At 45.3% G+C, this 17,307-nt stretch overlaps 1 protein-coding gene across 1 annotated transcript in view; it reads right to left on the bottom strand.

Moving 5' to 3' along the window:
* The window catches only part of HEATR5A (HEAT repeat containing 5A), a 154,185-nt gene that overhangs the window by 47,173 nt on the left and 89,705 nt on the right, over positions 1–17,307 (bottom strand). Inside the window, exons 23-26 of the mRNA XM_044271730.1 lie at positions 15,656–15,895; positions 5,480–5,661; positions 5,299–5,367; positions 399–575 (exon numbers count right to left, since the gene is read on the bottom strand). Coding sequence (XP_044127665.1) covers positions 399–575; positions 5,299–5,367; positions 5,480–5,661; positions 15,656–15,895 — 668 coding nt within the window. The remainder of the gene's footprint in view (positions 1–398; positions 576–5,298; positions 5,368–5,479; positions 5,662–15,655; positions 15,896–17,307) is intronic.

The following is a 17,307-nucleotide window of genomic DNA, read 5'->3' as shown; positions in this document are numbered from 1 at the left end:
ACTAATAAAAGACTTCCTGCATACATTGGAGCCCCGGTGTCATCCTTTTGGGGACCAGGAAGCCATCATTACATCTTGGGAAGTGATCTCGGCAGTGGAGGTTGAGGTATAGGTGTCTTATGCTTTATCCTATGCCCTCCTCCCCGGTAAAGTGCAACCTTTCGCCAAGATATTAATAGTGTAATCCACTATAATTTTATAGGTAACTCTGGAGTGTATGTGGCTCCCCATGGGTATTATTCAGGATCTCTGAGATACTCAGCCAACCAACGATTATACAGAGACAAAGTCAGTGGAGTAAGCCAGAAATAATCATCAGCAATACGGCAATGCAGGTTTAAATCCACAGATTCTACCACATGCTCATCGTGTATTATGGGAAACTGTATTTCACTTACTTCTGCCCAGGCCTTCAGTACAGCCAGTGTCTCCATGGTAGTGGTGCTTTCACAATATACACTTGAGGTCTCTTTCATCACTTGCACTCTGCTTAGAGAAGAAAGCAGCAGCTGCTGAACTCTCTGCAAGTCTGATGCGTCCTTCACAACTCCACTAGCCAGCCATGCACTGCCAACCTGTATGGGGATTAACACACGCATGTTTTCTGTTATTTATATAGAACCCGAGCTGCACATGTTAAATAATAATAACTTCATTTATACAGTACCAACTAAGCATCACCAAATGGATTCTACCGGAATTCGTCACAAATTTCCCAAGCAGTTCTGATTCTAACAAACCTGAATTTATTGTGTGTGATTCGTTTAGAAAGACAGACTAGTACGCTACTATAGGTTTCTTGGCGATATATATGCGTTGTCTGGGGGGGTACTCTCATTATGGAGGGCGCCTAGTATCCATAGTACGTATTGTAGGCCAGCCTCTGGGTTTCTGGGAGAGATATTCAAATTCGCTTTCCTGTCTGATGCCAACAGATGTAAAATGTGCTAATTTTCATATATTTTTTACAAGAACCCAGAGAAACATTGCCTAGCCTACTATGGTCATCACGTATATTAAAGGGGTTGTCCGGGTTCAGAGCTGAACCTGGACATATCCCCTTCTTCACCCAGGCAGCCACCTCTGAATGGAGCATTTCTTGCTTTGATGCTCCCCCTTGCCCTGCGCTGAATAGGGTAGGGCAAGGGCTGTTTCAGAACATCTGCTCACGTAGCGGGTCTCACTATGGGAATGCTAGGTGGAGGCTTCTGATTAGCAGTGAGCCCGCTGATGTCACCGGCACTAATAGGCAAACTTCATCGCTGCCCTAGTCTGTTTTACAGGACAGCGCTAATGCCTACCTGCTAGGTGGAAGCCTCCACCTAGCATTGTAAAAATATGAACAAAACAGCCCTTGCCCTGCACGATGCAGGGCAAGGGAGAGCATCAGAGTATGAAATGCTTCAATGCACCACTCAGAGGGGCTTCCTGAGTGAAGAAGGAATCTGTCCGGGTTCGGATTTAACTGGTCTCCATAATAGAAATAGTACCCACCCATAGGTCCCTCCAAAGCTTCTTAACTTGAAAAGCTGATTCTATGTGCTTTGCTCTGATAAATGGCTTTAGTCCTGAAAGAGCTAGTTGTAGATGTGAGGCTGGATATTTTCCTAGCTTTGCTACATAAGTATGTTTAAAAAGCTGAGCAATGACTGGAAGGATATCCTCTAGTTGTGAAGCATTCAGCTTTTTTTTAATACTTTTTGATACAATACTCATCATACATATTTGTTGGTCTCGCTAATGATAATGAGCACCCTGAAGAATACCCGCCCCCCAAGGCCAGTCAGTCAAGGTAATTTTCTCTCGAGACATTCTGGTTCTCTTGTCCTTCTAGAAAGAGATAGCTTGCATGTCTTATTGAGAGAAGTGTATTCCTGGTTCGTATTTTCTAGTTCTCTTGTCTCACTTTCAGTTGACTATTACTTTGGGGTCTCTCTTTGGTTCATCTGAAATTAATCCCAAAATGGTATAATAAATTTGCTCATTCTTAATTCTAACAAGCCTAAATATTTTGCAACTCATTTCAGTCAAATAAAGAGATGCACGTGAAAAACATGTGTAATTCAGCTTTCTTTCCAAAAGCCAATATCTGTAGTGCCTTCGCAGGGCTCCAGATGGCGACCAAAATGGTCGCCAATGCGACTTAGAATTTGCAAATGGCGACAAGACTTTTTAGTCTTGTCGCCATTTGTGACTAGACCCGCCACTGCAGCTCTGCAGTTGAATACAGCGGCGGGACACAGGAGATGATAGTTCTCTTCCCCGCAGCGCAGTGGAGGAGACTCTCCCTCCCCCCTGTGCTGCTGCCGCCGCCAATAAGAAGGGAGATAGGAGGAGGAGGGGAGGGACCAATGAAGATAACTGAACTGTTAATACAAATACAGGGGGCGGATGCAGGAATCAAATAGCCGGTACCTGAGGGGTTAACTGCCGCTGATCGCAGCTCCCTGTCATAGAGGTCGGGTGCCGGCTATTTGATTTCAGCACCCGCCTCCTCTATTTGTATTAACAGGTCAGATATCTTTATTGGTGGCGCAGTGCGCCCCCCCCAACACCCCAGTATAATAAACATTGGTGGCGCAGTGGGCAGTGTCAATGAGCGTTCAAAAATAAATAAAAAATTAACTCACCTCCTCCAGTTGATCGCGTAGCTGCCGGTCTCCTGTTCTTTCTTCAGGACCTGTGGTGACGTCACTGAGTTCATCACATGGTCCATTACCATGGTGATGTACCATGTGATGAGCACAGTGATGTCACCACAGGTCCTTTGACAGGTCCTGAAGAAAGAACAGGAGACCGGCAGCTATGCGATCAATTGGAGGAGGTGAGTTAAACAAAAAATTTAACCCTCATTGGCACTGCACTACCAATGTTTATTATACTGGGGGGGGCGCACTGCGCCACCAATGTTTTTAACTGGGGTGTTGGGGGGGGCGCACTGCGCCACCAATGTTTATTACACTGGGGTGTTGGGTGAGGGCGCACTGCGCCACCAATGTTTATTATACTGGGGTGTATATAATGTTTATTACATTGACCTTCTACTAAGCATTCTGTATTAAATAATGCTATTATTTTCCACTATAACCATGTTATAAGGGAAAATAATACAGTGAATAGACTTTCATCCTAGCAACCATGCGTGAAAATCGCACAGCATCCGCACTTGCTTGGGAGCCTACGCTGCATGAAAAATGCACAACATAGAGCATGCTGCGATTTTCACGCAATGCACAAGTGATGCGTGAAAATCACAGCTAATGTGCACAGCCCTATAGAAGTGATTGGATCAGGATTCAGTGCGTGTGCAATGTGTTCACCTCACGCATTGCACCCGCGCAGAAATCTCGCCCATGTGAAAGGGGCCTAAGGGTGAATAGGACAAGGGTTCCAGCCTGCCGGATCCGCCGATCTGGATGTGACTGAAAGCATCTGTGAGACGCATCCGGATGCAGATCCCTCTCACAAATGCATTGCAAGAACGGATCCATCTCTCTGCTTGTCATGCAGACAGACGGATCCGTCTTGTATCTTTCTACACATTTTAACCGGTCTGCGCATGCGCAGACCAGAAGGACGGATCCTGCATTCCGGTATTTTGAATGCCGGATCTGGCACTAATACATTCCTATGGGGAAAAATGCCCCAGGCAAGTCTTCAGTTTTTTTCGCCAGAGATAAAACCGTAGCATGCAACGGTTTTATCTTTTGCCTGATCAGTCAAAATGACTGAACTGAAGACATCCTGATGCATCCTGAACGGATTACTCTCCATTCAGAATGCATGGGGATATGCCTGATCAGTTCTTTTCTGGTATAGGACGGAACTCAGCGCCGGAAATGAAAAACGCTAGGTTAAAGTACCCTAAAATATTAAGTTTAAATCCCCCCTTTCACAAATTTACATATAAAATATATAAACAATAAATAAATAAACATTTTACATAGCGCTGCGTCCGAAAAGTCCAAACTATTAAAAAATATCTCCTATGCGGTGAGCATTCGCCATTTTTTTGTCACCCCAAAAAATAGGATAGGACTGTTCTAGTATAGGCCGAAAGTTTCATAAAATGCGAAATGCACGCGGCTTTTTTTTTTTTGCGCGGTATTGAGTATCGCAATACTTTTTTATGGTGACGAAAGCTAATAAAAATTTTGGTATCGAAACAACCCTATGCCGATCTGATCGGCGTAGCGTTGTCACGATACCAAAATTCTGATTCGGTTTCGATTTGGCGACAAAAAATGTATTTGGCTCCTACATTTTTCATTTCAGGAGCCAATGGCTACTAGGTCTTTTGTTTAGTCTGGAGCACTGCTTTGAGTGCAAGGGGTGTGGTGGATAGTGTTTAATGATGGATCAGGTTCAGAAAAATTATACTGGGGGAGTGGAGAAGAGTAACATTAGGGGATGTTATAGACCACCTTAAAAAGATGTGTTTTTATGGAGCGTCTAAAACTGGATGCTGTGAATTAACCTAATTGCTGGGAGTAGCACACTCCAGCTCGAGAGAAGTCTTTAAGATGGGAATGAGAAATTTGGATTATGTCGGATGTTAGCTGTGACTCATTTGTAGAGCATGGGTAGGGTGGTAAACAGAAATGAGGGGTGAGATATATGTGGGTGCAGAACTATGGAGAGCTGTATGTGTGTGAATGAGCAGTTTAAATGGAATATTATACTGTATGGGCAACCAGTGCAATGACTGGCACAGAGCGGAGGCAGTGGAGTAGCGGTCAGTCAGAAAGATGAGCCTGGCTGTTGCTTTCAGGATAGATTGGAGAGGGGAAACCAATTAATAATGAGTTACAGTAATCGTAATGAGAATGGATCAGGGCATGTTTCACTCCTATCAGTAAGTTCTGCAATTAAACCATCTTCACTCTAGCGGTAGCTAGTGGTGCGCAAAGCCCATTTTAAGATCATTAATGGCTAATGGTTTCTCTGGTCCCGTAACAACATTTTTTAAATCTGTGCAGATTACCCCAAATGCTGCATATTCTTGTCCCATATACCTGTTTTCTTCCAATGGTCTTGTCATTACTGTGAACCAAAACAGATTCTTGCCAACTGGCTACCTACTGTTTGCAGTATATTGTTGTATATTCCAGGCGGCACCCACTGCAGATGATAGGGGCACAGCAATTCAAAGGACAAAACTCCACACCCACTTGTGGGAATATACCACAGAAATGGGAGTACGGTTATGTCCAAATCAGGAAATGGTTAATACTTAAAACCATAATTGCCTCTGACCAGAAAACACTAACTTTACATTGAATATAGATGATTACTTACCTGGCAGGCCATAGCAGTCACATCAGGATGAGTATCTGAGTTGAACGCTGGTCTTACTGCAGCTACTACCTGTCAACAGAGAAATTCGTACTATATGGTAACTATTACACTGATAAAGTATTACATACGTTTGTTGATTTATTTGCTAGTACATTATCTTATAAGCTCTAAGGGAACTCACATTAGCTTGATACTGTTCTAGTATAAGATGACCAGGAAATTCAGGTTCAGACACAGAGGAAAAACATTGTATGACCAGAAGTAGTGCCTGAAGCCCAACCATACGGAGCTGTTCACTGTGATCTGTGGCAGCCATAAATGACATCCGAACCAGATCTTGCAAATGCAGAACCAGGAAATCTCCTAAGAAACAAAAAGTGTAAAATGTGTGTTGGTCAACCTACTTCCTTAACCCCCATGGTCCAACAAATTTACTGGTTCTCTAGTAATAGTGCCATTTTACCAATTACCATCAGCCTGCCCTGTTAAGCCAAGTATTAATACTTCATACGTTTTTTAGTAAAGGTCTACGGTAGGTGGACCTACTAATAGAAAATCTCAGTGGTCTCTAACTATATATATAATGAACTGAGTATATCTTATTGTTATGAAGTTAAGATATAACTTTTATTTCTTACTACTAAAATAAATGAGACACTAAAGTAAAGTGAACTTCTGCGCTATATGGGAGGGAGGACAGGGTCTATGTGCACATGAATGGTCTAGTAAGGTTCCTTGTATACAGGGGGGGGGGGGGCGTGGCCTACTAATGAGGAACGTATCTCTCCCTAAGTGCTCACCCCGTGTCACCTAGTCTATGGGCAGGAAATCCTTAATGGCTGTAATCGGGGCACTCGTCCTTGAAAGGACGACCCCCCAGCCTTTGGCACCTCGGGTGCCCGGCCGATCAGCCACTGTGCATGTACGGCGGAATGCATTCTGGCAATGCACCCCCAGCCGTACATGCACAGCGTTTTGCGTTAAGGGGTTAAAGAGTACGATCTTGGTGTCTCTCCAACATGACCCGACAAAAGGCATGGAGGAAAACTTCTGTATGCTAGGTGTGCCAAGGCAACCATAATATGCCTGGGAAAAAAATCATACATGGGTGCTATTCTAATTAAAGGTAACCTGTCACCATGAAAATGCAGTGCAATCTGCCGGGCATGTCATAGAGTAAGAGGAGCTAAACTGAAGAAGATTCCGTAAATTAGCAATTTATACATTTCAATCCAAGTCAAGAAACCGGTCTAATTGGTGATTGACAGCATTCCCTCTATGACTGTGCATAAAATAGAGCTGTTAATCACTGATCGGACCACCTCCTTGGTCAGTAGGAATTGATATGTATAAATTACAAATTTTATTTAATCTTTCCCCACAAAACTATATATTAGCCTTGTCAGATGCTCCTGCTCTATAAGATGTTGCTGGCAGATTACACTGCATTCATGGTGACAGGTTCCCTTTTATAGGATCCATGCATCATATGGTTCCCTTGGCATCTGTACCGCCTAACGAGTATGAGTGCCTCTTCATGCCTATCCAGAGGATAGATCATCAGTCAAATGAAAGTGCAGAACCCCTTTAAGATCCCAAGGATTTAACGGAGGACGGTAAGGGGGTGCAGCGAGTGCAACTCCCTGCAGAAAGGTCCTAACCGCAGAGAGCGAAGCCAAACTCTGCTGAAAAAGATTAGAAAGAGCCGAAACTTGCCCTTTCAGGGAGCTAAGAGCCAGCACCAAGTCCATGCCCGACTGCAGGAAAGAGTCGCGGCAACAAGGAATTAATTGGAGACTGGTGACACTCGCACCAACAAAAGTAGGATTTTCAGGTTCGGTGGTAAATTTGGGAGGACGACGGCTTCCTGGCACGAATTATGGCCTGGACAACCGCATCCGAGAAACCCCGAGCCCTTAGTACGGCGGCTTCAACAGCCATGCCGTTAAATGTAGAGACCTTAAATTCGGGTGGAAGATCGGTCCCTGCAACAGGAGGTCCTCCCGAAGGGGAAGACGCCAAGGTTTGTCGACGAGGAGGGCGATCAGGGATGCGTGCCACACTCTGCTCAGCCAATCTGGGGCCACGAGAATGACGGGCAGACCTTCGGACCTGAAGATGCAGAATGAGGGAAAGAGGGGGGAACACGTAAGGAAACGTGAACTGACTCAACAGGATCACAAGGGCGTCGTACGCAGGGGCCATGGTATCCTTGGACCACACAACGCTCGCAGAGGGTTGGAAAAACTTGCGGGTGAAGAGCCCATTCGCTGGGATCAAGGCGCTCCCAGCTGAGGAAGTCAGTGATTCAGTTGTCGACGCCGGGGATGTGAACTGCCGACAGCGCTGGAACATGGCTCTCCGCCCAGCTGAGAATCGGTGCAGTTTCCGCCATGGCTGCCGGGCGCCGCCCTGGTGATTGAGGTATGCCACAGCCGTGGAGTTTTCGGACTGAACTCAAACCAGACAACCTCGGAGATGGTCGGTCCAATGAAGCAGAGAGAGACGAATTGCTCTCAATTCCAGAAGGTTGATTGAACGGAGAGATTTTCTATAACTTCCCCCCAGCCTTGGAGGCTTGCATCCGTTGTCAGCACCGTCCAGCGGAGGGGAAGGAAAGAGCGGCCCGATGTCAGCATCGGGGAAACCAACCACCACCTGAGGGTGCAACGAGTCGAGGCAGGGAGACGTCTGAGCCGATCCAGGGATGTTGGGGGAACGGTCCTGATTGGTTAGAATGGCTCGCTGAAGAGTCCTAGTATGGAAATGAGCATAGGGCACCGCTTCGAAGGCAGAGACCATGAAACCCAGAACCCGCATGCAATGACGAATGGGAAGAGGACGGGGCCGCAACAAGGGGAGAATCTGAAGATGGAGTGGATAGCTTCTCTGGGGGCAAGAGTACCTTGGCTGGACAGGTGTCGAGTAACATGCCCAGAAAGGTTAGCCGCTGAGATGGATAAAGACAGGACAAATGGGGACATGGAGATAAGCATCCTTGATGTCTATCGAAGACAGGGGAGATTAGCAAAAAAAAAAAAACGGTACGGAGGAGGGGACCTGAATTCCAGTTTGTAGCCCTTTGAGATGACCTCTCTCACCCAGGCATCCGAAACGTGAGCCAGCCAGTCATGATGAAAACGGATGGCCACCCACTCGACCTGAAGGTGATGAAGACCGCAAGTCATGCAAAGCAGGTCTTGGGGTTATAGGACTTGGAGCCCTGTTGACGGGGACGCCAGGAAGGACAGGGTTTGAAGGAAGGCTTCCATTTATGATCTGGGATGGACTTGTCAGTTGGCCGCTTGGGGCTGGAAAAACTCTGAAAGGGACAAAAAAAGAGGCCTATGCTTTTTTTTTACTTGTTAAAACGCACCGTTTTGTGGTAAATGAGTGCTCTTACCACCTTGTAGCATCAGAAATGATCTCGTCCAGGCGTTTGCCAAAAAGTCTGCTGCGAGTAAAGGGGAGGGCCATCAAGGCCCGCTTTGAAGCACTGTCTGCCGCCCAACACGAGAGCCATAGGGTACGGCGAATAGCCACTAAAAGGGCTGATGAGCGGGCCATTAGTCTGGCCGCAAAAAAAAAATGAAAAGAAAAAGTCTCAAAATACGTTGCCTGTCTTCTATGCGCTGCAGGTCCTGAAGTGATATGGGCAAGTTCACACAGTAATGCGTTTTATATGAAGGAATGCGCTGCTTCAATCTCCATAGAGGGATAGACTTTCGTAGCAGGATTTTTCCACACTTCCTAAATGTAGTATATAAGAATCCTCACAGTCGTTCACACCCTCCCGGTAGATCGTATTACCTTTTCGTATTCCTGTGTCTTCGTCATCAGAATGCACCGGCGTGTGCCATGACGTTGTGGGTGACGTCATGGCGTACGCCGATGCATACCCTCACTGGCCTCTAAACCTATCTCACCCCTTTCCGTGGTCTCCCAGCCTCCACAGACCCTTTGGAATGATATGGATTTCTGCACAAATAGGTCATAAAATGTGATCTGATCTTCATCTAAGTCACAACAATAGACAATCAAAGTCTGCTTAAACTAATAACACACAAAGCATTAAATGTTACCATGTTTTTATTGAACACACCATGTCAACATTCACAATGCAGGTTGAAAAAGTATGTGCACCCCTAGACTAATGACATCTCCAAGTCCAATCAATGAGATGAGATTGGAGGTGTTGGTTACAGCTGCCCTGCCCTATAAAAAACACACACCAGTTCTGGTTTTGCTTTTCATGAGAAGCATTGCCTGATGTGAATGATGCCTCGCACAAAAGAGCTGTCAGAAGACCCACGATTAAGAATTGTTGACTTGCATAAAGCTGGAAAGGGTTATAAAAGTATGTCCAAAAGCCTTGCTGTTCATCAGTCCACGATAAGACAAATTGTCGATAAATGGACAAAGTTCAGCACTGCTGCTACTCTCCCTAGGAGTAGCTGTCCTGTAAAGATGACTGCAAGGGCACAGCGCAGACTGCTCAATGAGGTGAAGAAGAATCCTAGAGTGTCAGCTAAAGACATACAAAAGTCTCTGGCATATGCTTACTTCCTCTGTTAGCGAATCCATGATATGTAAAGCACTAAACAAGAATGGATTTCATGGAAGGATACCACAGAGGAAGCCACTGCTGTCCAAAAAAAACATTGCTGCACGTTTACACTTTGCACAAAAGCACCTGGATGTTCCACAACAGTACTGGCAAAATATTCAGTGGACAGATGAAACCAAAGTTGAGTTGTTTGGAAGAAACACACAACACTGTGTGGAGAAAAGAGGCGCAGCACACCAACATCAAAACCTCATCCCAACTGTGAAGTATGGTGGTGGGGGCATCATGGTTTGGGGCTGCTTTGCTGCGTCAGGGCCTGGATGGATTGCTATCATCGAATGAAACATGAATTCCCAAGTTTATCAAGACATTTTGACAGAGAACTTGAGGCCATCTGTCCACCAGCTAAAGCTCAACAGAAGATGGGTGTTGCAAAAGGACAACGACCCAAAGCATAAAATTAAATCAACAACAGAATGGCTTAAACAGAAGAAAATATGCCTTCTGGAGTGGCCCAGTCAGAGTCCTGACCTCAACCCGATTGAGATGCTGTGGCATGACCTCAAAAAAACGATTCACACCAGACATCCCAAGAATATTGCTGAGCTGAAACACTTCTGTAAAAAGAGGAATGGTGACGAATTACTCCTGACCATTGTGCACGTCTGATCTGCAACTACAGGAAACGTTTGGTTGAAGTTTTTGCTACCAAAGGAGGTTCCACCAGTTATTATTATTATACACATACCTTTTCCACCTGCACTGTGAATGTTTACATGGTGTGTTCAATAAAAACATGGTAACATTTAATTTTTTGTGTGTTATTAGTTTAAGCAGACTGTGATTGTATATTGTTGTGACTTAGATGAAGATCAGATCACATTTTATGACCAATTTGTGCAGAAATCCATATAATTCCAAAGGGTTCACATACTTTTTCTTGCAACTGTATATATTTTAAACCAGCACCTGGTTGATATTGAAAACCGCAGCCTCTGTAACAACATACGGATAAGAGGTCTCCCAGAATCAATCAAGACACCTGACCTACTGCATATAATCGTGGGAATAGTCAATAAAATCTTGGGCCGCCCGCCGAACTCTTACATAGAAATCGATAGAGCTCATAGAGCCAAAAAGGTCCCCCAACCAAGATGGCTCCAAACCAAGGGATGTCACCTGCAGAATCCACTTTTATGTCATCAAAGAGAAAATTCTGAATAAGGCTCGGCAGTCTTCCCCTCTGTCTCATGGAGGGTCTCTAATCAGGTTGTTGCAGAACCTTTCATGTCATACTTTGTCACAGCGAGCTGCCTTGCGTTCTCTACTGGATCTCCTCAGGAACCAGGAAATTCCCTATCGATGGGGATATCCTTTTGCCCTGTTTGCAGGAACCAAAAGAACATGTTGCCGTTTTTTGTAAGCCCGCGGATTTACCATCTTTGCTTCAACAACTGGACCTGCCGCCAGTCAACCTGGGTCCCTACAGCCATAGGGGCATTATGTTTTGCTGCAGCTCTTCCTTGCCCCCATGTGTACCTGAGTGAAGGTGTGCCCTACTAATTTTTACTTTGGATTGCATTAACTTTAGAAGATTGGCTGAATCTTCTCAGTAGGTGCACCCATACCTTCCCTGATCAGCAGGTGAGCCCTCTCTAAATACTTATATTTGCAATAATACTAACATCTTTCTTCTTTAACAGGGAATGTAGTTGGCTCACTATCTCCCGGTTGCTACTTCCCCCCCAATAGTTTGAGGAACTCCCTGGGGACCGATTTATCCCTAGTGATTGCCTTGTTAGATCTTTTTGATCTTACTAGATAGTTAATTCGCCTTTTTTTTTTCTTACTCCTTTTTCCTTCTTTTTGTCTGTTCTACCTGTTTTCCTCCTCCCCTGTGTTCTCCCCTCTGCCGCAGGTAAGACATCGCTCAAGATAGCATCTTTCAACGCGAGACGATCCTGAAAGACGATCCCAGGTACTCTACCACTTCCATCGACAAAAGGTACAAATTGTCTGTCTCCAAGAAACACACTTCAAAGAAGTCAGGGCCCCCAACATCGGCACTACACAACCTGGCACTTTGCAAACAATCTGGTGAATAAAACTAAGAGTCGCCATAGCGACCTCACCAATTGCTAGGCTGTATTGCTAATCCCAGGGCCAGATACTTGATCTTCCCACTACTGCTTGGCGGACGAGAATTCACTCTCCTCAACGCCTACGCTCCTAACCAAAATCAGGTTTCCTTTATCTTGGACTTAGTTGATAAAGCCCTACTCCTAATCCGTGGAACGGTCATACTCTGTGGTGACCTTAACCTCACCCTCGACCCTACGCTCGATAACTCCACTGAACGTGCATCCCTTTTCTACTCGGCCATTAAAAAAGTTAAAAAAGCACTGCTTCAACTACAATTATATGACCCATTGCGTTTGCAACACTCTGCGGATAAAGACTATACTTTTTACTCGACCCCACATTACTTATATAGCAAAATTGACTATATTTTTATCCAACAACCTGCACTCTCATGGCTAGTCTCCACACAAATAGGCAACATCCTGTGGTCAGACCATGCCCTGGTATTTTGCACCTTATGCCTCCCTTTCCTGTCCAAACGAGAGCTGACCTGGCGTCTAAATGAAACTCTCCTTCTACACACAGTGTGCGCAGTGGACCTCAACTCCATGGTAACCAATTTATTTTCCGATCACGATGCAGACCCCACCCCTCTCCCAACACAATGGGAGGCTCTGAAATGCGTCCTGCGCAGGGTCCTCATTAAACATGGCTCCCGTCACAAGAAGGAGAGAGCAATTACCTTTAAAAATGCACTACAGAAGGTTGCCTCCTTGGAGCTCGCCCACAAGCGACGTCATAGAGACGCCATATAAGCGAATGATTCACACCTGCCGTAGTAAATTTTACTAATACGGCAACAAGTGTGGTCGCTTGCTGGCGAGGGCTCTCAGTGGGAAAATAGCTGCCTCTCACATCGCTGCGGTAAAAAACCCTGCAGATCGTATGGTGCACACCACAAAGGAGATTGTCTCATCCTTCCAATCTTTTTATTCTGAGCTGTATAACCTTCTCTGTCCCCCTCAAGCATGTGAGGACCAGGGTCTTCGATCCTGTACCTCATACCCTCAAGCTATCGGAAGTACAGTCTGCTAGCTTGGAAACTCCATTTACCGAAGTAGAATGGCAGGAAGTTCTCAAATCCCTACAGGGGGCAAAAGTCCCGGCCCTGATGGATTCACAGCCGTGTTTTAGAAATTCCTCTCAACCCCCCTTCATGTCTTTAGCGCGGTGTCCTCGGGGCGTCCCTTCCCGACACAGTCCACTGAAGCCCATATTGCAATCATTCCTAAACCTGGTAAGGACTCGCACCTCTGTGCCAGTTATCATCCTATCTCCCTCCTAAATGTGGACCTTAAAATATTTGCCAAACTACTGGCCAATAGACTAAATGCTTTTCTGCCCTCTCTCATTCATCCTGACCAGGTGGGGTTTGTGCCGGGGAGGGAGGTTCACGACAACACTCTGAAGACACTATATATTATTCATTATGCAAAAACGAACAATATCCCCCTCATGGTTTTGTCTTTGGATGCCGAGAAGGCCTGGCACTCTAGTCACACTGTCCTCTCGCGTTTGGGAATAGGCCCAGGATTTATGGGGAAAATTCTTAGCTTGTATCAGCAACCCTCAGCGCATGTCAAGATGAATGGCACCTTCTCTTCCCCCTTTTCCATCCACAACGGCACGCGACAGGGATGTCCACTGTCTCCCTTACTCTATGTTTTTGTCATAGAGCATCTGATGTCATCCATACACACCAACCCGGACATATCTGGGATCAAGATCGGAGACAGTGAGCACAAGTGTGCGGCCTTCGCGGATGATCTTCTGCTCTACATAACTAACCCTCATATTTCCTTACAGTCTTTGCTCCGGGAAAGTTTTGGTAAGTGGACAAATTTTAAAATCAATCTGAGGCCCTAAATATCTCCATGTCCAACGCCTTGGTCTCTTCTCTTAAAACCTCCTTCCCATTTGCCTGGCCACCCGCGGGAAAAACATATTTGGGAATAAAGATCTCTGCCGACCTGTCACACCTCTTTAAAATCAACTTCACACCTCTCCTTCAAAAGTTCCAGAAAGACCTGGAATTCTGGAGACAACGGGATTTCTCATGGTTTGGCAGAATCAGTATACTAAAAATGAACCTATTGCCAAAGCTGCTCTATCTCCTGCAGACCATGTCCATATGTATACCGTCAGTATTCTGGTCGCAATTACGTCGATGATTTAAACATTTTGTCTGGTCACCTGGATCAGGTGGGAAATAATGACTCGCTCCAAGGATCTGGGCGAGGTTGGTCTGCCAGAGTGTAGATTGTACTATCACTCTACTTCATATGCTAAACGTCTGGATATGCTGTGAGTTGATTCTTCTAAAATCTGGGTTCGTACGGCACAAGACTTTTCTCCCTGCTCCTTATCGGTACTCCCCTGATTGACAGGCATACCACACTCTTCCTCTTCCAAACTATACTTTACGGCAAACAACACACTTGCAACAACAGCATCTATGAGCCGTCACACTTCTCTAATCGACACTAAGGGCCCCCTGACTCCAATTACCGACCATCCGATTTTCCCGCCGGGACACTCACCTCGCTCTTTTCTTAATGGCACTAAAATCCACCCTCTCAGATTTTGTCATGTCCTCTCGGGGTCTTCCCTGAAGCCTCTAACTCAACTGGTAGAATCCCTGAACCCCCAACCTAGACATTTCTTTGAATACTTGCAACTCCAGCACTTTTATTTATCTACCCGAAAGACTCATACACTAACTAGCCGCCTCTCATCATTCTAATTAATGTGCATATGCAAAAACAAACAATCAGCGGTATTCTGGGATATCTCAACCATCTATAAATAACTTATCTTCTAGTGCTCCTCACACCTCCCTCCTTTCTGCCAAGCTTGGGAGCGCAACCTGGATATGCAATTCACTACCTCTCAATGCAACAAGAGTTTCCTCCTCTCCCACAAAGCGCTGATTTCAACTAAGGCGCAGGAAACAAGCTATAAGATCCTCTCCAGATGGTACAGGGTGCCCGCACTTCTTAAAAAATGGTTCCCAACAGTCTAAGATCGCTGCTGGAGATGTCACACAGAGGAGGGTACGATGATCCACATTTGGTGGCACTGTGCTACTCTGCGCCCATTTTGGAACTTTGTACACAAAACAATACAGGAAGTAATGGGTATCCCTGTACCACACTCCCCTGAATCCCTCTTACTATTTGTATTTGACTTGAATACCCCAGCCTATAAAAACTCACTGCTAAAATAAATGGTTCAGGCGGTGAAAACAGTAATACCTCAACACTGGAAATCTTCCTCTCCCCCCACACTGGAGGAATGGTTTGAGGAGATCGCTCTTCATCAGAAAATGGAGGACCTCATTAGCGTGACACCCTCAGACTCCACACGTTATGTGAAAACCTGGGGTCCATGTGAAACGTTTCGTGCCTCGGACGCGTTTCGAAATGCACACTTGTGATCATCATATTTAACAACCAGCTCCCTCCTTCCCTCTCCTACCTTTCCTCCCCGGGGTGCAGTCCGCATTTTTTGCGGACCCATTGAAATGAATGGGTCCACATCCTATCCACAACAAAAAAAAAAACGGACACGGAAACAAAATACGTTCATGTGCATGAGGCCTTAATTAGTAAAAAAAAAAAAAAAAAAAGAAACATTTGTGTCTCTTACTGTCTGGTTCTTTATGCTTCATCTCCTGGGCCTCAGCCATGTTGAAGTGGGCACCTCCCTCACGAACACATTGTGAAACTAGCATACTAACACATTCCATTGAGAACACTCTGGTGTGCCACCGTGGACTAACTGACAGGGTAGAGGACTCTTCTTTCTTAGATGTTAGCACAGAGTCAGAGCAGGATTGCTCACAGTCTTCATCTTGAGTAGCATCCACTGAGGCCACTGCTGCAAAATCTACGTTGACGAAAAATTTGTATAAATGTCATAATGAAAAATTACACATTTTAGCTCCTAATTTCAGCCAATCTTCAAAGCAATACAATACAGATGATTTATGCTGCCCTATATGAGAACAAAATAAGATATTGAGAAGCTCAGTTTTGTGATATACTTTTAGGAGAACAATGTTTAAAGTATACCTGAGTTAAAAAAAAAGAATGCTTGTACTGTGCTTCTTTGTACAATCAATAAAAAAACAGGTCTTTTGGGCTTCCCAAATGTCTTTTTCAGCCTAATTATTCCCCTCTTCATCTGCACAGCTAGATGCATTCCTCTCACAAGCAGGGGGTGTCTTCCTTCAGTGGAATGTGCCAGCATTGTACTTCTGTGACATCCTTTCCCTTACTTTCCACTATGTTACTTTTCAGCTCTGGAGCTCACAGAACAGATAAAGAGGGGGAGATCAGACAGAAAGGCAGGAGGCTCCTGTGATCTTCAGAAGAAGTGTAGAAGCAGTTGTTTTATCAGGTTCAGGATGTCAGCTGACTCTGACACCCTCCCACTTCCTCTCTGCTGTATTCTGTGTCTCTTTAACTAGAAATGGATCTTGCCCAACAACAGGCAGTGGACTGCAAATAAGGTGGAAGTGACACCCCTAGTGGCCGTGACGTTACAGCTTTTTTTTCAGGTGGATGCAGACATATTTTTAAATAAAGTGATTTAGAAATTTGTTATTTACACCATTCTGTATTCAATGAAATGAAATTGTGTGAAAGTACAGTGACTCAGTAAAATGGAAAGTAAATCCTGACAGGACTCCTGTGCATGTGGGTGGGGTAATAAAGATGCTATTGATATAAAAAAAATCTGAACCCGTCCTAACCGACACACTTCCTCAATGATGAGCTATTTCCTGGTGGGATTATGTAAATGTATTAGGCTACTTTCACACTTGCGCTTGATCGGATCCGTTCTGAACGGATCCGATCATATTAATGCAGACGGAGGCTCCGTTCAGTACGGATCCGTCTGCATTAATAACTTAGAAAAAATTCTAAGTGTGAAAGCAGCCTGAGCGGATCCGTTCAGACTTTCAATGTAAAGTCAATGGGGGACGGATCCGCTTGAAGATTGAGCCATAGGGTGACATCTTCAAGCGGATCCGTTCCCATTGACTTACATTGTAAGTCTGAACGGATCCGCTCGCCTCCGCACGGCCAGGCGGACAGCTGAACGCTGCAAGCAGCGTTCAGCTGTCCGCCTGTCCGTACGGAGGCGAGCGGAGAGGAGGCTGAACGCCGCCAGACTGCATCAGGGCTGGACGGAGGCGTTTGGGTCCGCTCGTGAGCTCCTTCAAACGGAGCTCACGAACGGACCCATGAACGCTAGTGTGAAAGTAGCCTCACAAAAACACAGTAGGTACTTAC

This window comes from Bufo gargarizans, chromosome 11 (genome assembly GCF_014858855.1).
Source record: "Bufo gargarizans isolate SCDJY-AF-19 chromosome 11, ASM1485885v1, whole genome shotgun sequence".
Taxonomy (NCBI): Eukaryota; Metazoa; Chordata; class Amphibia; order Anura; family Bufonidae; genus Bufo; species Bufo gargarizans.
Note: the sequence above shows the minus strand (reverse complement) of the source record. Positions and strands in the feature narration are given on the sequence as shown.